Source organism: Pinus tabuliformis, chromosome X (assembly GCF_031772625.1).
Source record: "Pinus tabuliformis cultivar Carrire ecotype Pingquan chromosome X, CPIR1, whole genome shotgun sequence".
Lineage (NCBI taxonomy): Eukaryota > Viridiplantae > Streptophyta > Pinopsida > Pinales > Pinaceae > Pinus > Pinus tabuliformis.
In genome coordinates, this window is record NC_142308.1 from 1,472,213,014 (window position 1) to 1,472,239,521 (window position 26,508).

Genomic DNA, 26,508 nt, shown 5'->3' on the forward strand with positions numbered 1-26,508 from the left:
CTACTATATTGTAATATCCCTAATGGAAATTTTAACAGTAGATACCAGAAATGGACTTGAACAACAAATAATCGTAAATAGACACACAACCAACAAATTGATACACAAAAAGATGCCAATAAAATCACTGAGCCATTTTATTAATCCACTGAAACGAGTACGTCAACATGAAAGAATAGTGGAACTTGAGCTTGCCAAGCAAGCGGATCAAAACCCAGAAAAGATCTCTGACCCGCCTGATGAATGACTTTGGCAATGATGTAGATGGCCCAGTGAGAACACTGCTGCAAACCTGCTACCGCAAAAATGCTCTGTCCAAACTCCAGTGAAGCACTGTGAGATTTCTGAGTGAAATCTCCTCAAGAGTGCTGGGTTTTCGTCCAACACCCATTAGCACACCTGAAGGTTTCTGTCCTGGGGCTACCAATGAAGTAGAGAAGTAGGTTCTCAACCTCTCATACAAGAAGAAATGTCAAATCTAGAATGTCCTCTAATGGCCTCCTCCTCTTTTTATAGATCTATTGGATCCCTCTAGAAACTCCTATTTTATTATTATTTTAATAATTGAGCACATTTCCCTCAATTAAAATATATTTTTAATGTGGGAAAATGGTAAATTGGCCACCATACTCTATCTGACCACTGAAATTCACTTTTTAGCATCCCATCCTGTAGATCTTCTCATTATGGTTCCAACAAGCTATTACACTGAGGTGTTCCATCAATTCATCTTCCCAGAATGCCACTTCGACCATAATTAATTAAGTTAGGCCCCATAATAATGCTATTTTTTGAAAGTTGGCGGAATGCAACAGAACGAAAGGAAAACTGTGTGAATGATGGAATATGCCAAGCGAATGCCATTGAATCCCATAAAAACTCCTCAAAAATCCCTAGGAACCCCCGATGACATAAACCTGCTCCCATGATCTTGCCCTCTAGTGCCTGGAAATCCACCTGGTTGTACTTTAGAGGAAACTAAAAATGGAGACATGACAAATCCTCCCACCCCAAGATTGCTTGCCCTCAAGCAATCCGCCCCTGTCCACTGTAGTGGTATCTGCAAACTGATACCAGGATCCCATATGAACCACTAGTCCACATCATGCCTCCAAGCAATCCAAACATGACTGGATCCCTCAATACCTAGATCCCATGCCCATCTTTGACTCAACCTGCTACCAGTAGATCCACCTGGATCCCAATGCCACCATGGCCAATCATCGCCCCAATCCCATGGCTCTGACTATGCTCCGTCTTCGGCTATAGCTGCTACTCCATCAAGCGAATACCAACTCATCACTTCTTTCTAATCCAACCTTTGGCATAGGCCGAGGTCAACCCCACTCTGCTAACGCTGGGTCAATGCTACTAAAATACTGATGAACTATTGGTCCACATCCCACTGCCCACTGAAACATGTAGTAACCCTCTCATCTAAGGGCTCCTGCTGTACTGTGCCCCAGACTAAGAATGATACTCCATCAACAAGATACCAACTCATGATCTCCCTCTAATCTATCTCGTTACAAGAATCGAATGCATGGACACCTATGTATGGAATAAGTCTACTATGCTGCCGCCGGCCCATGCTCAACTCATGCTGCTCTATCCGGTCCATCAACAAGATCTGTTTGAGGAAGCTTTCTCGTCTTTCTATAATAGGAAAAAGCGGGCAAGATGTGCTACAAGCCCTATCTATGTACTCCTAGAGAGGGTTGCGGTCTGGCAATATTGCGGCTCTACTGGCTGCCACTGCACCTACCTGCACCTCATCAATGGGTAGGCTCAAAGATGGATGCACCACTATCGCCAACAACTCCTCCCTCCTTTGATTGGAAACTCCACGCTCCTGCCGTCTACTAGCCTCCAACAAAACTACCATGTCAGCCTCAAACACCTCTGGAGGACAAGTGTCTGCAAATACTGCCACACTACTAGTTGTTTGTCCATCTGTCTGCTCCTCATCAATGGCTGACCCCAAGGGTGGCTGCTCATCCATCACGAGCTCAATATGAACCTCCAACTGGCTCTCCCCAAAAGGCTCATCGTCCATACTGTGCACATCATCCTCCTCAACTGACTCATGCTCCACCATATACAGCTCATGCTGAATCATCACTGGTGACTCATTATCCTGAGTGTCTTTCATGGGGTCCATTGACTGCTCATCATACACACTAGAATATAAATATGGCCTGCTGTTAATAACTCCACATGACTCATGCTCAATGTTGCACACATCGCGATCGGGATTTAATCGGCGCCGGGAAAAAATCGGAAAAATCGTTAAAATCGGGAAAAAATCGGGAAAAAATCGGAAAAAATCGTTTGGCACAAAAATATTCATTTTTTTTCATTTTTTTTCAATTTTTTTAATATCTAAACCATCTACAACATAAAATAAATACATTGACACATAAATATGATAAAAAAACTAATATATAAGATGTTCAATATCATTTCTAGCGCTAAAATCACACATAACATTGAATCATGTCCTGAATAGTAAGTCCTGAGTCCCAAGTCCAACTCAGCCTCAAAATATCAACAAAAAATATGATAATGTATCTCATCATGTCATAATGTCATATACAATAAAATGAAAGTCTAATCCTATTGATTTCCTCTGCCCCTCTTGCGAGAATATGGCACAGCTTTCTCTTTCCCTCTAGATGTAGAAGCTGGTGCCTGTGGTGGTGGAAATGGCAGTGGAGTCTGACGTGCTCTAGAAGCTGAAGAACTAGTAGTAGCAGCTACAAGAGGCTGAGGTGGACGGAGACCACGTCCTCTACTGGTGGTAGTGGTAGCCCGGGTAGCCCGGGTAGGCGGTGTCACCTCCTCCTCCTGCTCCTCCAACTCCTCCTCCTCCTGCTCCTGCTCCTGCTCCTGCTCCTCCTCCTCCTCCTCCTCCTCCTCCTCCTCCCCCTCCTCCTCCCCCTCATCCTGCACTAACCAATCCTCAGTGGGATCCATGAGAGGCCTCTCGGTCTCAACCCTCCATTCAGCAGTGGTGTCAATCCCATCCAATGAGATGGCTTCCGTATCAGGTGTCTTCTCTAGTTGTTTCACCCACAATCGAAGATTGTAGTAGACATAGACCATGTCATTAAGTCTATGGGACTCCAACCTGTACAAAGTTCATGAAATAATAAATTAATAATTAATATTATAAAAAAAATATTGTTTAAAACTTTAATGAATTCAAAAATTTATTTGGAAATTTGCAATATTTTAAATGTTTAAGTGTTAACCTATTGCGCTTCTTGTTGTGTATTTTTTCAAATACACTCCAATTGCGCTCACATCCCGAGGAGCTGCATGTTTGGCTGAGGATGCGCACGGCAAGATTTTGCAAAAGGGGTACTCTGCCACCATACATCTTCCACCATGCGTCTACAACAAAATTACAAAGAAAATTTTAAATAAACATAAGAAAAAAATGGAATTTGAAGAAACAATGAAATTTGAAACAAAGTTACAAAGTACATACTACAAACTAAAAAATACCTGGGATTTTAACCGTCCTATCATTGATAGCCATCTCAAAGCCAAATGTGCCACCTGACAACTTATATTGCTCAATTTGTCTAGAGACCTCCATACGTTCTTCTGGAGTTTTCACCATCTTCTGGACACAGGTTAATAATCCTTCCACGACCTCAACATCAAAATTAAACCCACATGCATAAGAAAATGCAGGGTTCAGGAAAAGGCCAGCAACATGAATGGGACGATGGAGTGTGTTGTTCCATCGCTCATCAATGACCTTCCATAGAAGGAGTTGTCTCTGGAACCCATCATCTCCCTTGTCATCATAGTAGGACCGAATGGCTTCTTTGGCCCTATCCATGGCTTCATACAAATAGCCCATTGCGGGCTTCTCACCATCTACCAACCGAAGAACCTTTACCAAAGGTTCTGTGACAGCGCACACCTCCTGCACTCCCGCCCAGAAGTCTTCTTGGTATGAAACAAGTCTGCAGACGGCCTCTCCTTCTGGTTTGCGGCTCATTGGCGAAGAACGCCACTCCTCTGAAACAAACATTCTCTTCAAATCCCACATAGAATTCAAGAGGGATTGAAGAGATATGAAACTCGTCGCAAACCGTGTAATGGCGGGGCGCACCAACTCTTTGTTGTTGGTGCATTTTCTCATCAAGCTAAGCACAGATGTGTGATTGTAAATAAATTTTGTGATGGTTTTTGATGAGTCAACAGCCTCTTTGACAAAGGGAATTTTCCCTATGTCCTCTAACATCAAATCAATACAATGGGCAGCACAAGGTGTCCAAAATAAAGTAGGATGCCTGTCCATAAGCAATCTACCAGCAGCAACATAATTTGCAGCGTTGTCCGTTATGACTTGGACAACATTTTCTGCACCCACCTCCAAAATAAACACATCCAGCAAATCACATAAATTTTTTGCATCTTTGATTTGATGAGTTGCATCAACAGATTTGATAAACATAGTCCCCAAGGGACAACTAACCAAGAAGTTTATAAGGGTTCTCCCCTTTTGGTCAGTCCAACCATCTGACATAACAGTGCATCCTGTTTGTGCCCATGATGCCCTAAAATCCTCCAATCTTTGGGTGCAGTCACGCTTTTCATCTTGAAGAAGCCGGCCTCTGAAATCATGAAGAGAAGGGAGTTTGTACCCCGGGCCAACACTGGCAACAGCATCAAGAGTAGGTTGGAAAAATGGATTATTCCTTATAATGCTGAAAGGAATATCACTCCAGAGGAGAAATTTTGTCATCAACTTGTCAGCTTTTTCTTTTTCAGTTCTTTTCATCATTGAACCGATAGTTGGTTGTGAACCAGGTGTGGTTCGAGGAACAAAATATGATGATGCAGCAAACGGATTGACTGACGCTGCAGTAGAACCTGTGCCACTTGGCCCACTTCCTTCAACTGACCTTCTTAGTTGCCTTTTGAGTTCTTCTTTGGCGTCTCTAGTGTGCTCTAATTCTCCCAATGCTCTCATGGCTTTTTGGATAATTTCAGCATTTGTCTTTAGACAGGGCCCCACATCACGTCCAGGGATTTGTGCAAGGTGGAACTTCAACCTGTACACCCCCCCGAATATTTCCTTTCCACACAACTTGCAAATCAAGTTTTGTCTATCATTCGGAGTTTTAGGGTCACCATATTCCCAGAAAGGATCCAATTTCCTTGGCATGTTTGTTTTTGAATTTTGAATTTGCAAACCTATGGAAAAATAAGGATTAGGAAATAGGAATTTAGGATTACATAAATGATAATAGTAAATAGTAAATACAAATTACAATTTAGCATTTGCAAAATTACAAGCTAATTATTTCCAAAATCCCAATTTGAATTTCTAAACCCAAAAAACAATGAAAAATCAAAAAAAATAAACAATGTTTAAAGAAAATGAGAAAATAAAAATCAAAAATTGGTTCTCATAGTCATAACAAATAACCCATCCCAAATCAATGAAAAATTTCTAAAAATTCTTTAAAAACAATGAAAAACAAAGTTTTTAGAGAACCAAAACAAAAAAAAATTAATCTACATACCTGGTTTATGGACAAATTCGCGATCTTGGCTTGGATTCCTCCTAAAATCGGCTCCCACAAGCGACGGCAACCCTCTCCCTCCCTTCTTCTCCTTCTCCTCCTTCTCCTCCGCGGCGGACTGCTGAATGAATAAACAAAAAATCGATTTTACATATAAAACCCCCGCTGCCCGCGCCTCCCGCGATTTTTTCCTTAAAAATCGCGATTTTTTCGAAAAAATCGCGATTTTTTAAAAAATCGCGATTTTTTCGATAAAAATCGTTAAAAAAAATTTCCGCCGATTTTTTGGATAAAAATCGCGATTTGAATCGGCATTTTGAAAAAATCGCGATTTTCCGATTTTATCGCGATTAAATCGCGATGTGTGCAACACTGCGAGTCATGCTCCTCACAGGCATCCTTGTATGAACCCATGGACTCGTCCAAAGAAGAATCCTCACCTTGAAAGTCAGAAGGAATCTCCTCCTGCTCTACCTCTGTCATATCCTTAGTGTCACTCAAGCATGAGTGGTCAGGTCCCTAAGGTCCCTTGTAGATGAAGCAAAGTCCCTTCCTCCTCAGCTCATTCTTGCTGCTTGGATCTTGTTGATCCACTTCTGTTGCCTCTCCTGTAGCTGTTTCTGCTCCAAAAAGAACCTGAGGCTGTTGTGATCAATCCTCACCCTGAACCTATTACCCACTAAATACTGCTGGAATTTGGCCAATGCATGCATAATGGCCAGCATCTCCTTGTCGTATATAGAATACAACCTCTCATGCGGAAGGAGCTTCCGGCTCTCAAAGGCTATAGGGTCACCTCCTTGCATCAACACTGCGCCAATCCCCTCTCCTGACGCATCACACTCCAAAACAAAGGGCTGCGAAAAATCCGGCAATACAAGCACTGGGTAGCTGCTCATAACCTCCTTAAGCCTGTCAAAGGCTCGCTGCGCTGTATCCGACCAACTGAATGCCCCCTTCCTTGTTAGATCTATCAGGGGTGCAGAAAGCTATGAGAAACTCTTGACGAACTTCCGGTAGTAAGTACAAATGCCAATGAATGCCCGAAGTTCTGTCACGTTCCTCGGTTCCGGCCAATCTCTGATGGCCCTAATGTTCTCCTCGTGGACTCTCACTCCATCCACTCCTATGATGTGTCCCAAGTACAACATCTTCGTCAACCCAAACTCACACTTGGAGAGCTTGGCATAGAACTGTTGCTCCTCCAAGATGCGCAACACTGTCTCAATGTGCTGGAGATGCTCCTCCCAAGTCCTGCTGTAAATAAGAATATCATCAAAGAACACCAACACAAACTTCCTTAAGTGACTACGGAAGATGTGATTCATGCAGGACTGGAATGTAGCTGGGGTGTTGGTTAGCCCGAAGGGCATCACCAAAAACTCAAAGTGCCCATAGTGACACCTGAAGGTGGTCTTGAGAATGTCCTGCTCCCTCACGAAAATCTGATGGTACCTAGATCTCAAATCAATCTTTGAGAAGAACCGTGCTCCTCTCAACTCATCCATCAACTCATTGATCCTGGGTATGGGGTACTTGTTCTTCAGGGTCTTCTTGTTTAGGGCCCTGTAGTCAATGCACATCCTCAATGTGCCATCCTTCTTCTTCACCAACACCACGGAAGAAGCAAAAGGACTCGTGCTCGGCCGAATGTGCCCAAGAGCCAGCAACTCCTGAATGGCCCGCTCAATCTCATCTCGATAGGCCTTGGGATGCCTATAGGGGGCAGGAATCACTGCCTGTATGCCCTGCTCAAGCTTAATGGTGTGCTCAAACCCCCGGTCCGGTGGCTGTCCTGGCGGAATCGCCTTAAACACTGTGGCATATTGGTCAAGGATGGACTGTATCTCTGGGTGCACTGTCTGCCCTGTAGTCCCTGCCTCTGATGCACGTAGCTCCACTGGCCACTCTATGTCTCCCTTCCGGAACACTGCCCCCATTTGATGAGCCGAAACAGTTTGAGGCGAATATGTGTGCTGTCCCCGTATCTTCTCATGCCTCCCTGTCTTCTCATCATCCCACTCCGTCTCTAGGGCCTTCCAATCTGTCGTGACCTTCCTTAGAGTGATCAGTCAGTGTGTAGGTGCCCATCGTCATTGATAACTCTGGGACATAACGAGCACACACTATGGTTTGATCTCCTGGGACCAAAACTGAAAAGCCATCGGAGCTCTCTGTTTGTATACCTCTCCGCTCAACCGTCTGTGCATCGATGAAGTTGTGGGTTGCCCCACTGTCAACCAAAACTGGTACTCGCTGGCCACGTACTGTCCCCCGTACGCGCAACGTCAAATACTTGGGAACTCCTTGCAATGCTGCAAGGGCTCCTCCGGTAGGTGCAAAAGCTGCACCACCTACTGCTGGTGGTGGAGGTGGCAAAGGATCCTGCATGGCATGACTATATCCTGCCTCCACATCATCCTCCTCATCCTCTTCCCCGCTGCTCTCGGAGAAGACCTCAATAAAATGTGCTTTGCTAGTAGCACATCTATGTCCCGGTGCCCACGAGTCCTGACAGGTAAAGGACAACCGCTTCTTCTTCAGCTCCCTCTTGGCATCATCATCAATCTGTGCTTGTCCTGGATTCCCCTTTGGAGGCGGAATCCTCACATCCCTCCCCTTAGGCTGGAAAGCCTATCTCTGGGGGTAAGGTGTCCGGGTCTTGGGTAAGGCATCCTGTAAGTCCCAGGTCCTGCTAATAGCATCTTGGAGTGTGGCTGGTCTAGTGGATCTGACTAGACCCCGAAGTGGCTCTGCCAACTCCTCAACAAACATGTAGATCCTCGATGCCGCGGATAGATCTCGCACCATCACTAAAACCCTTAAGAAGTCTACAATGTAGGTCTCTGGGTTCCTGGTCTGTTTGAGCCTCGTCAGCTCAACAAAGTGCTGTTACAGATCCCCTCAGTCAAACCTCTCTATCAATCTCCTAGTGAACTCGGCATATGTCGTCACTGTGGAGTGTCCGAGTGTAACCATCCCATGGAACCACCAGTCCTAGGCCTCACCATTCAAATGTAATGTCGCCACCTTGATGGCCTCTGTCTTCGACATCTGGTTAAGCTAGAAATAGATGTCCAGCTTCTCCACCCAAGACTTTGCCGAACTATTTGATGAGCCATCAAACGTAGGCAAGTGGAATCTACTAGCTGTGCGGTGGGTGTCTCCATCATGATAATGCCGGTATCCTCTGTGATGGTCGCGGGGTCTACTATCCCGCTGGAGCTGAACAAAGTCTCTAAATGAAAGAGCATCCTGCCCATAGGCCTGGTACTCTGCAAAATAATCGCCCATATGATCGGGCTTTGCCTCCTGCTGGGCTCCAACCCCCGTGTCTGCTCCTAGGAAAGTGGGCATGGTAGAGCGTGTAGGGGCATGTGAGGCCATTTGCTGAGTAGTATCACGCTGAGTGGCACCCTTCTCTGGTAAATGGTGGGATGTATCCGATCCCTCACCAACCTGGAAAACCCGTGGGTTCTCATGCTGTGTAGCCTCCACTGCCGTGAATCTCTGCCCCATCACCTCGATCTGCCTCGACAGATCCTGCACTGATTTGAGGAGCATGTCTACAAATCTCTTCTCGTCCTCATCTGCCATCGGATCCTCTTGCTCTGTGTCCACCACAAGATTCTCTTGTTCTGTGTTCACCACAGGCTCCTCCTGTTTTGTGTCCACCACCTGAACACAGTCTCCTTCTCCTTAGGTGTTCTCCAACCTACGCTCAATATCTCTGTATTTCCTACCTCTATAACAGATGTAGGGCTTCTCCCTCGGCGTCATAGACTTCTAGCTTCACAGTCTGAGCCAGATCTATGCTCTGATACCACTGTAATATCCCCTCTCAAGGGTATCCCTCAAACACAAGCAATATAGTAGCCAAGGTGCTCAAAGAGATAAAACAAAAATAATAGTAGTGCAACATACAATAATGTATACATGGAATATAAGCAGATACTCGAGAAATGCAAAGAGAAATACTAGGCCATTTTATTATACTGAGTAATGGGAAGAGTACAAGAGGTGATCAGACAGATAGCACCTCGACTTTCACAAGGCAAGTGAAGAAATACACTTAGAATGGTAAGGAAATGGCCTCTCTCTGAACTGCGTCCAAGTTGCCGGAGAACTGTTGTGCTACTGCTACTGCTGGAATCAAGTGAGGATTTGTTGATGTTCCCCTCAGAAAATGTTGAAATTTTGGAATCAATCTCTGCTCAATAAACCCAGAAAAGCCTAGAAAGCTTTTCTAAAATAGCTGACCCCCAAAAATCACCCCATTGAGGATCTACGCTATCCCTCAAGGCTCCGCGCTGCCCTTGAAGAAAATCCTCCAAAACTCTACCCAAGACTCTGCAAAAATCCTCCAATATGCACAGGTTGATCCCCTGCTCAATCTCCAAGCTCAAATCCTCCACATAAACCCAATCCGTAGCTCCTACCAAAAGAGACTGCGTCCTCCCCTATCAAGACTGCGCAGTCATCAAAATGCTCAGTTCCTCCTCAACTCCAGAGATCGCTCCTCTTATAAAATATTGATGAAACTACCTTGCCTAAGCAGGCACTCGAAGTCCCCCGGGGCTAAGGGTGAGATCTCCGAACAGAGACACTCGATGCACTAAATAGTGCTGCAAACAGGCTAAACATCCAGCGTGCTCTAAGTCGAAGTGACTAGCTCAAATGCAACATAATCTGATGCCCAAATGAGGAGGCTCCTCTCTCCTTTATAGCATTGGCCTCTCTCAAAACCCTAAGGCCCACCTCCTCCAACATAGCCCCTCTCTTGCCACGTGCTCCTTCTCCATCTGCACAGTCCCTCCAAGTGTCTACGTGGCCCCCCTACTCTACGCAGTCCTTTGGCCCCCTTGGCTCCCCTTTAACTTACAACGTTGTGCTACTAGGGAGTGACTTTATTCAAAAAGTGAGTTATGTCCCCCCTTTCCTTACCTTTTTATTTATAAATAACTATAGAAGGCAAAATTGAGCAAAATCGAATATCCCAATTAGCCATGGCTAATTAGGAATATTACACCAACATTGTCACATAGCAAGGCCTTGACTAACAACTCTATCTCTCCACAAGATCAGAGCACAATGTTGGCGAGGCCAATGCTTTATAGACACCATCATCATTGTTTCTCAAGGTACATACTCCACCCGGGTGTTCACTGAGTATGATCTTCTTGTTGAAGAATCTAGGGCAAATTAGGTGTAGTCTGATTCTTCGTTACTTGATAACAATTTGTGGAGCCTTTTTACCTTTTCTTGTTAGTTTAATCTTCTTCTTCTTCTTATTAATGCATGTGTGTGTGCTTCATTGTTAAAATTGGCAACTAGGGCCAAACTCCATGCGGGTCATCTTATTTATGACATCTGATATTTTTCTTGGATCCCTCTCATCGAGAGGTGCAGGATTGATTTAAACATCAACTGATTTTGATAAATATTCATGGAGTTATGAATTTATTTGTGTTATAAGACAATTCGGCAAGGTCGGCCAACAACCTAATAAACCCCACATGTGTTCAACGTTTTAATATAAGAAGATGACTTGAGAGTCATTTCACACACACTTCTATCTTGATTTCTCTCCACTTGTCTTGGGTTTTAGTGGATGAGAAATCTAGGAGTGGAAGCCCTTGACGTTTGAGGAAAAGAGGTTGCCCTAGCCACAGCAAAGAAGGCAAGCCAACAAAGCGATGGAAGGGTTCTATGCGTTGACCTAAAGGAGCTCAAGGAAGCAGCCCTAATGCAGTCCTAGAAGGCAACCCTAACACTATCCGAAGCAGCCCTAACACAGTCCTAGAAGGCAACCCTAACACTATTTGAAGGCAGTCCTAACACAGTCCTAGAAGGCAGCCCTAACACTATCCGAAGGCAGCCCTAATGCAGTCCTGGAAGGCAGCCCTAACGCTATCCTAAGGCAGCCCTAACGTTGTCCTTAAGGAGCCCAAGGAACTCGACTAAGGGAGAAAGGTAACTATATGTAAGCCGCCGCAAGAAGGCTAGGACAGTGAGGGAGATAAGGGTTAACCGAGCTGCCGTTTGAGGGCCGAGGAGCTGAGCTTGGTGGCCGAGTTGAAGAAGGATGAACGCAGGTATGTTTGGGGCAGCGAAAAGGTAAGGGAACCCTGTTTTGAGTGGGCTGTAGGTGACAGCGTGGGGCTGTGGTAGGCCGCAGTCCCAACCACCTCAAAATAGGGACATTGTGGAGAGTTTGAGGGCTCAAACATGCCTAGAACAACAGCGTGCTAGGGGAGGTGTATTATGAAGGTGTGTTGCAGTCCTTGAGAGCTGTTTGTGGACTGATAGATAGGTGTGTGAGGTCTGCTAGATACCTAATATAAGCAGTAGTGAAGGTAGACTTGGAACAACAATGTTGAAGGGACAACCATGCTAGTAAATGGGACAACTGGGCTATATGGTGCTGCTAAGACACATGGGACAGCAGCAAGGTATGGCAAGGCTATTGGGACAACAACAAGGTATAGCAAGCTGTGATGGGACAACAACAAAACAATGGGACAGTAAGCAAACATGGAATGGCTATGTCACTAACAGTGGGACAATAGTATGCCACATAGGACAACAGTGGCTAGCATGGTGCAACAATGGCACATGGGACAACAATTTAGCATAAGGTGCAGTAGTATGGTGTACAACATGGTCATGAGGTCCAACATTGTGATGATGGGTGCAGCACGGTGAGGTGCAACATGATGACGAGATGCAACACAATGATAGGTGAAGGAGTCACCTTGGAGAATCAGTTGAAGCAACATGTCTTCAATTGATCTCATGTATTATCTTCTTAGAGATGATCTATGCTCTTATCTAGATAAGTCAAAGTGTTGACTTCTATTGTAAATGTACTCTCTCTCTCTCTCTATATGCTGAACTATTGAAGAACATATAAGAAGAATTGATCAAGGGTTTTCCCACATTGGGGTTTGTCCCTGGCTAGCGCCACATCTTGTGTCCTCTTGTCTTGGCTTGTCTTCTGTGATTTATGTTTATGTTCTATGTGCAGTGTACTTTAATGCTGATGTGATTGCTAATTTGGAAAAGATATTGAGCTAACTGTGAAAATTTAAATAAATTGCTCTAAGCATAGAACATACCTAAACTTAACATGGTATCAGAGGTGAGGTGAAGACAAAACCTAAGCAAGAGTGAAAGAGCAATCACCAAAGACAGTTGGGAAAGGATAAAAGGAACAATGGATTCCTCATCCCTCTTCAAATTCACCAAGGGTGAAATCGAGGCAGAGAATATTATTAGAATGGTGCAACGAAAGCTTTTGATGGCCTACCTAAAGATCACTTCAATGGGAATTCCAGATCTAACGGTGGAAGGAAAGGCAGATGCCTTGGTTGTAATAAGTTCGACCATTATGCTAGGAAGTGTCCGAATGGTAGGGATACATCACTTGATGATGATGACAATCATTCCAGGGACATGATCGAAGGAATGCAGGTCATCAAGGAAATAGCCGACTCTTTAAAGAAAGCAAGGAACCCCAGACACTTCATCGGATAGAAGGGTGCTCTCTCTAATTTGGTAGAGATGGAAACAATCATGGGATTATACTTGGAGTTGATGCCACCTATCTCGGAAAGGGTGTAGGGAATGTTACCTCTCAAGTGAATGAGGGTAACTTGATTCATTTACAAAATCTCTTTTATGTACCTGATTGCAAGAAGAACCTGGTGTCCATTTTGGCAATGGAAGTCAAAGATTTCAGGGTGGCATTCATCGATGGAAAGGTACGTGTTTGAAAATGGAATTTTCAAAGATGCTTTTGAGTTCAAGGTTTGCAATTTGTATCAAGCTGCAGGATGGTCCATTGAGGACCATGTCAGTCGACACATCTGATCTATAGCACCTGAGGTCTACTTATTATGGGACCCTACTTGACGTGAGTTAGATGGTGACATGGATGCTTGACTTCAAGAAGAGCATGAAGGTACATGTTTGAGATGTATCGAAGGAAAAACCTTACAAGGGGACCATTCCCCTCATATAGCAGGTCCACAGGCTTGGAACAACCCAAGGGGTTTGAGATTCATGATCAGGAATCTCATGTATGCAGGTGGAAGAAAGCCCTCTATCGCTTGAAGCAAAACATCTCGGGCGTAGTATGAGAGGATTGATAACTGTCTGATGAAGCTGAGATTCACTAGGAGTGAAGCCGATCCAAACCATTGCTTGAAGGTTATGGATGATAGACCTCTCATATCGGCACCTTGTAAGGATGACCTCTTTTTGATACGTGTAGACCCTCTCATTTGCAGAAGTAAGAGGGAGTTGGATTCCAGATTTGGAATAGTGAACTGCAAGCCCGTGACTACCTCGATGGAGCTTAACTTTCAGAAGTTATGTGGTAGTGATGCCGGACCAGATTTGGGAAATGCCTCTGAGTTCCATAAACTCATTCGCATTGATGTTCTTGGTGAACTTCCGTCTGGATATATGTTTTGCATTTAGCATGGTGAGCTCATATATGGTTGAGCCTCACTAAATTGGTGCCAAAAATCTTATGAGATATATTCAAGGTACAATCTCTCATGGATTGAGATACACTGCTGGAAATGTGAAGTTGCATGATTATTCGAATGCTGACTGGTCAGGCAGTGTGGAGGATCTCAAGAGCACTTCTGAGCGTTGACTCTCTTTGGGTTTTGTTCGATATCCTGGATGAGTAGGAAGCAGAAGTCGGTTGCTGTAAGCACTGTTGAGACCGAATACATAGCTACGAGTATGATCTCGTGTGAAGCTGCTTGGTTGTGGAAGCTCTTCAGCGAGCTGTTTGTACACATGATGGATACCACCGTGATCCTTTGTGTCAACCTGGGGAGGGATTCGATTGTCGAGGAATCCCGTATTCTATGATTGCTCCAACATATAGACATCAGATACTACCTTATTTGGGATATGGTATGTCGATGAGCAAGGAGGCTCCATCGCATTGAGACTGATGTACAGGTTGCAGACATTCTGTCAAAGCCCCGGGGAAAGGTCAAATTTGTGACTTTTCCGAACGACTTGGAGTCGTTGAGAGACCCTTCTTATGAGGGTCCTGCATGATGCATGCATTGTGCTCTAAGAGCTCCAGGGGGCTTGGAGTACTTCTTGGAGCAGCAAGTGACCATAGGGCGACTCACCCTCCCTTAATGGTGCGCTGTGTACAGGGTGAATGGTTCAACCTTCCCCTGTGATACCCCATGGTGACTTAGGGACAGGATGAGTGGTTCTCCTGTCGAGGCATCCTACCCATGCAGTCTCGGACTCATGGGAAGTACCTTTCATTTGGCCAATGAGCAGGGAAATGGGGTTAGGGACCATAGTAGTACTATCGATGGACGCATCGTTGTATCTACCGTACTCCCTATCCTAGGTTGACCTCCATTGATCTGGGATCAATGAAACTGATCTGGGATTTTGAGACACTCTATTGTGATATTGATTTGGGATCAATAAAACTGACTTCGGGTTAGTAAGAGTGATATGACTCACTCTCTTGGAACTGATCTGGGATCAATAAGAGTAGTATGACACACTCTTTTCATATGGAACTGACTTTGGGTTAGTAGAGATTGGTATGAGACATTCTCGACCAATTCTTCTTCTTCATGGTTCAGCAGAGCAGAGCAGTGTAGGGCATTGATGGCAGAGATAATACAATCAGACAGATGGATCAGCGAATGGAGTTCTCCCTAGTTGAGAGGGATTCTTAAAATTAGCAACTAGGGCCAAACTCCATGTGGGTCATCTTATTTATGGCAGCTGATATTTTTCTTGGATCCCTCTCATCGAGAGGTGCAGGATTGATCTAAAGATAAACCGATTCCGATAAGTATTCATGGAGTTATGAATTTATTTGTGTTATAAGAAATTTTGACAAGGTCGGCTAGAAACCTAATAAACCCCACATGTGCTCAACGTTTTAGTATAAAAGAAGATGACTTGAGAGTCATTTCACACACACTTCTATCTTGATTTCTCTCCACTTGTCTTGGGTTTTAGTGGAAGAGAATTCTAGGAGTGGAAGCCCTAGATGTTGGAGGAAAAGAGGTTGCCCTAGCCTGAACAAAGAAGGCAGACCAATGAAGCGATGGAAGGGTTCTATGCGTTGACCTAAAGGAGCTCAAGGAAGCAACCCTAACGCAGCCCTAGAAGTCAACCCTAACACTATCCGAAGCATCCCTAATGCAGTCCTATAAGGCAGCCTTAACACTATCCGAAGCAGCCCTAATGCAGTCCTAGAAGGCAGCCCTAACACTATCCGAAGGCAGCCCTAACGCAGTCCTAGAAGGCAACCCTAACACTATCAGAAGGCACCCCTAACGCATTCCTGGAAAGCAACCCTAACGCTATCCTAAGGCAACCCTTACGTTGTCCTTGAGGAGCCCAAGGAACTTGACTAAGGGAGAAAGGTAACTATATGGAAGCCGCAACAAGAAGGCTAGGACAGTGAGGGAGATAAGGGCTAACCGAGCTGTCGTTAGAGGGTTGAGAAGCTGAGTTTGGAGGCCGAGTTGAAGAAGGATGAACACAGGTATGTTTAGGGCAGCAAAAAGGTAAGGGAAGCCTGTTTTGAGTGGGCTGTAGGTGATAGCATGGGACTGTGGTAGGCCATAGTCCCAACCACCTCAAAATAGGGACAACGTGGAGAGGTTGAGGGCTCAAACATGCCCAGAACAACAACGTCCTAGGGGAGGTGTACTGTGAAGGTGTGTTGCAGTCCTTGAGGGCTGTTTGTGGATTGATAGATAGGTGTGTGAGGTATGCCGGATACCCTAACCAGTCATAATATAAGTAGCTGTGTAGGTAGACTTGGAACAACAATGTTGAAGGGACAACAGTGCTAGTAAATGGGACAGCTGGTCTACATGGTGCTGCTAAGACACATGGGACAACAACAAGGTATGGCAAGGCTATTGGGACAATAGCAAGGTATAGCAAGCTGTGATGAGAGTGGGACAACAGCGAAACAATGGGACATTAAGAAAACATGGAATGGCTATGTCACTAATAGTGGGACAACAGTATGCCACATAGGACAACAGTGGCTAGCATGGTGCAACAATGGCACATGGGACAACAGTGCAACATAAGGTGCAGTAGTATGATGTGTACAACATGGTCATGAGGTCGAACATTGTGATGATGGGTGCAGCATGGTGCAACATGGTGAGGTGCAGCATGATGACGAGATTCAACACAATGATAGGTGAAGGAGTCACCTTGGAGAATCAGTTGAAGTAGCATGTCTTCAATTGATCTCATGTATCATCTTCTTAGAGATGATCTATGCTCTTATCTAGATAAGTCAAAGTGTTGACTTCTGTTGTAAATGTACTATCTTTCTCTCTCTCTCTCTGCTGAACTATTGGAGAACATATAAGAAGAATTGATCAAGGGTTTCCCCACATTGGGGTTTGTCCCTGGCTAGCGCCACATCTTGTGTCCTCTTGTCTTGGCTTGTCTTCTGCGATTTATGTTTATGTTCTATCTGCGGTTTACTTTAATGTTGATGTGATTGCTAATTTGGAAAAGATATTGAGCTAACTATGAAAATTGAAAGAAATTGCTCTAAGCATAGAACATACCTAAACTTAACTTTCATCAAACTGCTACCAAAACATAAGAGCAAGAACACAAGATGTTGGCTCTCTGTTAGGGCCAAAACCTCTCTTCTCTTTAGAGGAAAACCCTTTTTGTGAATTTCTCTTATTGAAGCTTCTATTGATCAATGCCAAACCCTCGACAAGAATATCCTCCAAGCACAAGTCAAGTTCTTTCTCATTTCGGCACTTTGTTCTCCAGCACTTCGTCCTCCTCCTTTCAGCACTTCGTTCTACTTTCAACTGTTGATAAACCTTGTTGCACATGCTCTAGAAGGGGTACCTTTGATGAAACCCTTTCCTTATGATGATCCCTTCCTTCTCTTCTCAACCAACGAACTTGTATGATTGTAATGGGAGGGTTGTTATACTAGTAGAGACAACCTCCTCCTCTTTGCACGTGTGGCTGTAATAGGCTTTAGAACAACCCTATTACCTTCGCTATTCTTCCTTACTTCTTCGCTTGGGTGGGAGGCCCTTTAGCCCTATGTTCTTGCCCATACAAATGAGAGATGTGATGCTGATATACTAATGCTGTTATGACCGTAGGAAGCCTTCCCTTTTCTCACACGTGTGAATTGCAGCTGCCCTACAAATGGTCCTCTTGACTTCGGTCTAGGCTTTACCTTCTTCGCTGCACTTGGAGACCTCTCCTTTGTCCTTCGTTACCCTTTACTTGCGTGCTTTACTTCACAGATTTCAGAGATGTGAGTGCGTTCTTTTGAGGGAGTGGACAATCTCTATATATAGAGGGTTGTCCCTCCTTTAGGCCGACTAGTTGTTTGTAGGCCGACTTGATGTCTTAGCTTCAGTTGGCTTCTTTTGATGGTGTCACATGCTTGGAGGAGACTATTTGATGGTGCCTTTGCTTTGGAGGAGACTTGACTTTGCTTGGAGGAGAGTTCTTTGACTTCTATATAAACATATACATGATGCAACATGCCCTTAAGGTCTTAATATTTTCTTTTGACTATTTGACTCACTTATAGCACTTTATCTTGTGCTAGACCTATTTCAATGAGCAAGAAACTCATTGACATATATTATAAAAATAATATTTCTTTTCTTGTATAAATACAAATATCAAAATAACATTTATGAAGACTGAACCTAGTTACATTTCCTTCAACACTCCCCCTTAACTAGGGATGTATTCATACAACGTTACAAGGTGTTTCATTATGTTTCAATATTGAAGAATTCACATAAGAGAAAACGGATTTGCAATCCATCTGTTATAGCATCATATCAATCAGCATTGTCATATTACAAGCCTTGACTAACAACTCCATCTCTTTATGAGATCATGAGCTACAATGTTGGCGAGACCAATGGTTTATAGACACCTTCATCATTGTCTCTCAAGGTACATACCCACCCGGGTGTTCTCTGAGTATGACCTTCTAGGACTATTCTTATCTTGGGTTCCCAGCCCTCAAAGAATATCGGTCCTCTTGCCTACTCTTGTCTTGGATGCCCTACACATCCTCAAAGAGTATCGGATGCCAGATGATAACCCAATCTTCCCATTCTTTCTTCCCAAGTGAAGACAAGAATGTTGTGTCTATCTTGTGTCTATATTTTCATTCACGACCTTCATCTAGACTTACGGCTGTTAGTCCTGGTCTAGTGCATGACCCATGAGATGGAAAAACATAAATGTCACTCCTTTGTAATAAGGGTGATTCAAAACTCCCTCTTGATTAGGGACTTGTCAGAGCTCCCTTTTAACTAGGGACTCTTTCATTCATCAACAAATTCTTCTTCGTGGGTCCTTCAACTGCTTGATCTCCTTTCTTGCTTGATGTCATGAAGTCTTTGTTCGAACTTCTTCTAGGCAGGGCACCATCCATTGATCACTTTCCTTTCTGGTTTGTCATGTCATTGTTTCCTTCGTGGAAAGTGTCTTTCTTACCGTACATCTTCCTTGAGGCATTCAAAAGTTGACTGCAACAGCACTCTTCCTTGAGGCTGCCTCATTTGGCACTTTTTGACCAGTCTTGGGAGATTTGATTTTTGACAGGGCAAATGAACTCCAAATTGAAAAATTCCAGTTGGGTTGGAAAGTAGACTCAAAGTCCTTTTCAACGAGCTATCCTGCACCCGATTCCGACACCGGAAGGCCTCCAAAAGCCTCCTGCAAAAGCACACGACCTGTTGGGTGCGCGCGACCTGTCAGGGGGGTCTTACCAGTTGAGAAAATACACTGGCGCGACCTGTTGGGAATTCATCCACAAAAAATCACCTGTAAACTGCCAAACGACCCCAAAATTCTTTAAGGTTGCAGGTAGGCCTCTAATCATCAAGGTTTATTGCTTGCTAAAGCTTGCATGAGCATGAAAATGTGTTTTAATGCCATCAATTTGAAAGGAGAAGTTCATGTGTATTTTGTTTAAAAATGTCAAAGTGCAAGTAAAGCTAGGGTTTTGTTTTGCTGCTCTCAAGGTCATCCCTTTCACTCCCATTTTTCCCCACATCCCAACCATCTCCCTTGTCATTTTCACCTAATCTCCTTACCAAAAATATCAAAGTCCCTAAACCCTACCTCCTATGAAACCCCTACAAAATATGATTATGTGATGGTATATGTTTCATAATTGCTTCCCTAAATTCCCCTTTCATATGTATTTTCCCTAAATCCCTTCAAAAGTCCCCCTCCCTAACATCTTCCTTGTGTTTTTGTCCCCTTGGAGCAACATTTAAATAGTCAAAACAACAGGGTATCCCATGGGAGGATTTTATCTCTCGAGAGGCTATGTTTCTCCAGGTCAATGCTCATTTGGAGAGGTTGCTGACCAAAGCACTAAAACGAAGGAAAAGGCCCGATCCCCTCCACATCTTGGCTGAGGCTTCCTTGAAGGAGCATGGTGTTAAATAACTCACTTCCAACACAAAATTCTAAAAATTTTGAGCATTTTTGGTCATTTGTGATATTTTTTGGCAAAAAACAGGTTTTCTCCACCAACGGCGCGCGACCTTTTCGTTGGGCAACTTCTTTTTGGGAAAACTCAGCATTTTTGGATTTGTCATGCAAAGATACACTTGCTCAGCCATTGCCAAGAAATTTCACCAAGTTTTGGGCCTCCAGAAAGTCAAAAAACAAGCAAAAAATGACTTTCTGCCACCTTTTTGACACACAGGAAGCAGTCTTGGGAGATTGCAATTTTGGAGGGGCAAATGACCACCAAATTCAGAAATTCCACTTGGGTTGGAAAGTAGACATCCAGACCTTTCCAACAAGCCCACTTTTGCCTCATTTGGACACCTGGAAGTACCTCAAAATCAGCTCCAAAGTAGCGCGACCCGTTCAAAAAGAGGGCGCGACCTGTTGGGCAGTTTTCACAGGAATTCATCTACAGCTCAGGAATTCGCCAGCTTTGACCAGTTTTGACTTGTGATGGGATTTTTCACCCTCTTTGATGTAATTAATGTATTTTCATGTTGACATGACACTTATTTACCTACTCTAGAAGATTCATTCATGAAACAGCAAACATTTAATGAATGAATTGGTTTCCTAGCTTATAGAGGCAAGTTGTTTTGACTGCCTAGATTTTAGTGCTCAATTTAGAATTGCTTGAAACAGCTCCTAGAAGGATGAGCTCGACCCCTAGAGGCTAGGGAATGGGTTGGCATGGTCTATATTATGTATTTTCTCAATCATTTTCATGGTTGGAGAGGTTGGACTCTTGAGGGAGAAGCTCTATTGTATTACTCATTGTATCTTTGCAATTTTGGCAAAGGAAGAAAGACCAGGGTTTTGCAGTCCTTTTTGGGATTCCTGTGGTTACATGTATTGATGGTGTGTTTCTCTTTGTACTTGTAAATTTGTTATGTGATTCATCATCTTACTTTTCCTTCTGCAAATTAGGCGAATGAAGTGTTAAAGTAGAATTCATGATTGTCATGCTCTGCTTTTAAGTTTGCTTAATATTTATGTTTTCATCTGTCTAAAGAGAACTCTTGAAGGTTTCTTGCTCTCTTTAGCTCCTCACCGGTCATTCCTATCCATTCACTTAATTCAAAGGCATCAATACAGTCTCCTACCTTGCCCCAAAGAACCCCCTGCAAAAAACTGTGTCCAATCCCCGCACCCAAAATTGCCTTTCCCCGATTTTCCACCAAAATCCTAAAATTTCCCAATTCAAACCTTTTTATCAGTTTACTAGCCTAAAATCAGTGTTCCCTTTTTGGTTATCTCGCCCATTGAAGATCTTTGCCGAGATAGACCGGAGAGAGCCCTCTCTTGCCCCGTAGGGCTAGCTACGAGGCTAAGTGGTTTGATGTTGCCTTGTAGTTTGCCTTTCTCAGCCTGAGGTGAAATTTCAAGCGCTAACATATTGGCGACCATACTGGGGAGAACAAACTTGTCTGTTGATTGATGTGTTTGTTTCATAAGTCTTAGACGGAGCCTGAAGTTATGCCAGGTAGCCTTCGAAACGCTTTTGCTTTGCATTAGCGGAAGTAGATAAACGTTGCTTCAGTCAATCTCCGTGAGCTTGTGAATACAACACTTCATTTGCATTTTACCCCAGTACATGTATCAAGTTCAGATCTGATTGTTGATGGTGGACAACGATCAGACACTTGAAAGGCTGAAATCATTCACTTGGCGACTCTAAAATCATTTTCGAGATCAGATCCAAAGACTCCACTGGAGGATGATCCTGACCAGCAAAAACATGAAAGGACAACATGGACAGATCAGGTATTCAAGTTGGAATTTCATCCAAGACATTTTGTTCTTTGTCATAAATTCTTTCTTCTCTTTTCCCAAGAATGTCAAGAAGGCTTTGCAAAGTATACTATGCTTGAGAAAAGATCCCAGGCCTGCATTTGATTCCTTCCCTTTGAAAAGTGTGAAAACCAAAGATTTGCATGCCTTTGAGCTTGATCACGATCCTTTTTCTGAATTTTGTGATGACCATCTTCAAATTGATGAATCTCAAGAGACCAAGACTGATTCTATACCTGCTGTACATACCCCTACGCCTTGTAAAATTCCAGATCGGTATAAACCTCTTGTTTACCTTTTGTTCTTCATGCTTTCCCCAAAAACTATGATCTATACTTGCCGAGGTTTGATGGTGAATGTAAGAATGTCAACGCTGAGCAACATGTGCAGAATTTTGAGAATTTTCTAGATCTTTTTGAAGTTGATGAAGAAGATGTTAGTATAAGTCTTTTTGCTCTTTCTTTGCAAGCCAAATTGAAGAGTTGGTTCAAAGCCCTGCCTGATGCAAGCATCTCAGATTTCCAGCAGTTCGTCAAAGTTTTTCTCGATAGGTGGATGATCGGGCAGAACCTTTTCTTAATTGTAGAAGAGTATAACCAGTTGAAAAGATTGCCAGGGGAGACAGTACAACAGTTTTCAGCCAGATTTAACCAAGTTTATTATTCGATGCCAGTTGATATAAGACCTTCTCCTAGATCTGCTCTCTTGCATTATCCGGGTGCCTTTGATCCGGAAATGGAGTTTCAGCTGAGAGAAAGGAATATTGCAACACTTCACGAGATGCAAAACAGTGCAGTAAATGTAGAGGCTCATCTGCTGATCCGAAGGGCAAGGTTGAAAGAAGAAGAGATGAAAAACATAGATCTGGCCAAATCAACATCTCTAGAGGTGAAGCTTGACATTTTGATAAGTGCAGTGGAAAAGATGATGGACAAGATCAACGCAAGGAAAGATTATGATGTTCAAGTTCATGGCTCGCTGATTGAAGAAGAACGAGTTGCTGATCCAAAACATTTTGTTTCTTATCCTAGTTGTCATAGATCTGATAATGATTGTTTTGTAGATCACCTTGGCGAAGAAAGCACTGTTGATATGACCTGCATGCTTGATGATATGTTTTATACTGATGATTTGCCTCAGTTTGATCAGTATGATGATGATTATGTTCTCCAAACAAAAGCTAATCTTACAGACAAATCAGCAGCTAGTTTGTGGGAGGAAGAGGTTCACTTACAACAGCTCGAGTACAATGATCAACCGATGCATATGAGCTATGACAATGATGAGGAAAGTGCAACAAATTTTGAAGTAAGTGAAGGATCTTTGCCTTTTTGTTTTGATTCGTTTCAGTTCATCAGAGATAACTACCATGCAATCAGAAATCAAATGTCAACAAGTCTTGATTTGAATCATCTTGAGAGCAATGGAAATTTTGTTCAAGACTTCTCATATTCAGATTTGCAACCCCCAAAAGCCATTGATTGTCAAGTTGCAGCTGAAGACTTGGAAGTGGACACACATGATTTAATGATTCAAGGTGACTCCGTACCATTCTGTTTTGAATCATTTCAGTTTTTGAAGGGTATGTTGCATAGTAGATCTTCAAATGAACAGCCTATAACAAATCAGCAATCTCTCAATGTTAATGTTGAGGATGAGACAGATAACAAAATTCTTGAGCAGCCTGTAGCATCAGATTTGCAGCCACCAAATGAAATTGAAGGGCAGATTACAGATGAAGCTGTGGAAGACGAAATACATGATTTGATGATGCAGGAAGATTCTATACCCTTTTGTTTCGAAGCATTTCAGTTTATAAGGCAGAATCTTTGTAAAATCTCTCAAGAAAAAGATGAACAGCTAGAAGGATGTCATACATTTTCAATGGATACATTACAGCAGTCTTTTCAAGTTTTTCATGATCCAATAGCTGATGTTTTGGATGAGGTTTGCAGTCAAAGTTTTTCTCCATTGTCTATATGTGAGCTTGAAACATGTGCTGATATGAACTTGATCCGGCAGCCGGTTTCTTCGTCATTTTCAGCAGAGGTCTCGTCACAAGGCTCAAATCAAAGTTTGCATTCATGGTATGGGGAAACGAGAAGTAATCCATTAGATGAGCTAAGTTCCAGTGTGCTTGAATTTCAAGATCCTTATGCAGTGTTTTTGGAGGCGGATAGAGGATTCATATCATTCTATGGATCTGTTTCCAAATTGTCATGGGAGTTGCCTTTCAGTAGTTCTCTTTTGTTGTTCATGAGTGAGCACTTGCGGAAAATTCGAACAGCAGATGGAATACTTACTTGGTTGCATTGGTTGTTTCATTTCACTTGATCAGGTGATGAATGAAACCGTTAGAGTAGGTTTTGATGAATAAGCTCCCCTTTGAGCATCATTTCTAATTTGTCGGTTGTGTTTAAGTATTGAGTCAGTTTTAGTTGAGTGAGTCAATTTGTCTCATCTGAGTCATCAGTTTTTAGTCATGCATTTTAGTTTGAGTTTTTGACTCCATCGCCCAATGGTTGAAAACACTGGTCTGCTCTCCCAGAGGTCTGAGGTTCTTGGCACCTCCAAGGAGCTACCATCCCCATTGGAGCCAATGTTAGTGTCAGTCTTTCCAGCCTTCCTCCAGTGATCAAATATGCTCTTACAAAGTGGTCTCAGAGTGTCAAGGTCAAATTTTGTCATTTCAAAGAGTTTTCAAGCAAAATTTGGTCACTAGGCATTAGGTTTAGGGTTTGCTTTAACTCCTTCTAAAGTTGTCCAAATGTCGGTCCATGTCACCATTCAGCTGAGTCTATCATCATTCATAGGGTTTTCATTATCATGTCAGTGTCTAATGAGTCATTTTACATCTTGTTCATGCTTCAGTTGCGCCTAGGCAAGGTCATTTCCCTCTCCTAGGGTTTTGAAAGCTAATTTTTCTTGGATGGTCAAATCATCGGCAAAACTTGTATCCTGATGTTCATACACCTTCCCCTATCCTTAAAGTACCTTATTAAATGCTTCCCATCCTTTAGATCCGCCAAATTCCTCATTTTCGCACAAACCCTAGTTTCTAGCTACAACCTGACAATTTTCTAGGTTGGGCCTGTGTTTTGCCCTTTTGGACCCCTTCCCCTCACTCAATCTCTGAGATTCCACTTTCCCCTGCTTCCTAACATCCCTCCCTACTTCCAAAAATTTCCCCAAGAATTTAGAAGCCTCTTATCCCCTTCATTTCACTTCATTTCGACAAAATCCCTTGTTCCACACATCGGGATAAGTTTCACTCAAAAGCCGTTTCAAAGCAATCAAAGATGAATTTTGGAAAACTGAGAGAGGTTTTTGTCCACAACATGCCAAAGAAGAAAAACCTCCTTCACTTTTTGCACAGGTGTCATGGTTCTAGGGCCAAAACCTCTCTTCTCTTGAGAGGAAAACTCTTTTGTGAATTTCTCTTATTGAAGCTTCTATTGATCAATGCCAAACCCTAGACCTTTGACAAGAATATCCTCCAAGCAGAAGTCAAGTCCTTTCTCCTTTCGACACTTCGTTCTACTTTCAACTGTTGATAAACCTTGTTGCACTTGCTCTAGAAGAGGTGCCTCTGATGAGACCCTTTCCTTATGATGATCCCTTTGTTCTCTTCACCAACCAACAAACTTGTATGATTGTAATGGGAGGGCTGTTATTCTAGTAGAGACAACCTCCTTCTCTTCGCACCTGTGGCTGTAATAGGCTTTAGAACAACTCTATTACCTTCACTATTCTTCCTTACTTCTTTGCTTGGGTGGGAGGCCCTTTAGGCCTATGTTCTAGCCCAAACAAATTAGAGATGTGATGCTGATATACTACTGCTGTTATGACCGCAGGCAACCTTCCCTTTTCTCGCACGTGTGACTGCGGCTGCCCTAGAAATGGTCCTCTTGACTTCAGTCTAGGCTTTACCTTCTCCGCTGCACTTGGAGACCTCTCCTTCGTCCTTCGTTACCCTTTACTTGCCTCCTTTACTTCGCGGATTTCAGAGATGTGAGTGTGTTCTTTTGAGGGAGTGGACAACCTCTATATATAGAGGTCTATCTCTCCTTTAGGCCGACTAGCTATTTGTAGGCCAACTTGATGTCTTAGCTTTGGTTGGCTTCTTTTGATGGTGTCACATGCTTGGAGGAGACTCTTTGATGGTGCCTTTGCTTTGGAGGAGACTTGACTTTGCTTGGAGGAGAGTTCTTTGACTTCTATACAAACATATACATGATGCAACATGCCCTTAAGGTCTTCAATATTTTCTTTTGACTATTTGACTCACCTATAGCACTTTAACTTGTGCTAGACCTATTTCAATGAGAAAGAAACTCATTGACATATATTATAAAAATAATATTTCTTTTCTTGTATAAATACAAATATCAAAATTACATTTATGAAGATCGAACCTAGTTACATTTCCTTCAACACTTCTTTGGACTATTCTTATCTTGGATAGCCAGTCCTCAAAGAATATTGGTCCACGACTACTCTTGTCTTGGATGCCCTACCACATCCTCAAAGAGTATCGAATGCCAGATGGTTATCCAATCCTCCATTCTTTATTCCCCAATGAAGACAAGAATGTAGTGTC

At 43.2% G+C, this 26,508-nt stretch overlaps 2 protein-coding genes across 5 annotated transcripts in view; one reads left to right on the forward strand and one right to left on the reverse strand.

Moving 5' to 3' along the window:
• The window catches only part of LOC149145557 (uncharacterized), a 398,828-nt gene that overhangs the window by 86,191 nt on the left and 286,129 nt on the right, over positions 1 to 26,508 (forward strand). The gene's annotated exons all lie outside the window — the stretch shown is intronic.
• Positions 1,709 to 26,508, reverse strand: part of LOC149145558 (uncharacterized) — a 46,502-nt gene continuing 21,702 nt past the window's right edge. Inside the window, exons 3-6 of the mRNA XM_089448676.1 lie at positions 3,511 to 4,390; positions 3,255 to 3,396; positions 2,839 to 3,130; positions 1,709 to 2,164 (exon numbers count right to left, since the gene is read on the reverse strand). Coding sequence (XP_089304802.1) covers positions 1,709 to 2,164; positions 2,839 to 3,130; positions 3,255 to 3,396; positions 3,511 to 4,390 — 1,770 coding nt within the window. The remainder of the gene's footprint in view (positions 2,165 to 2,838; positions 3,131 to 3,254; positions 3,397 to 3,510; positions 4,391 to 26,508) is intronic.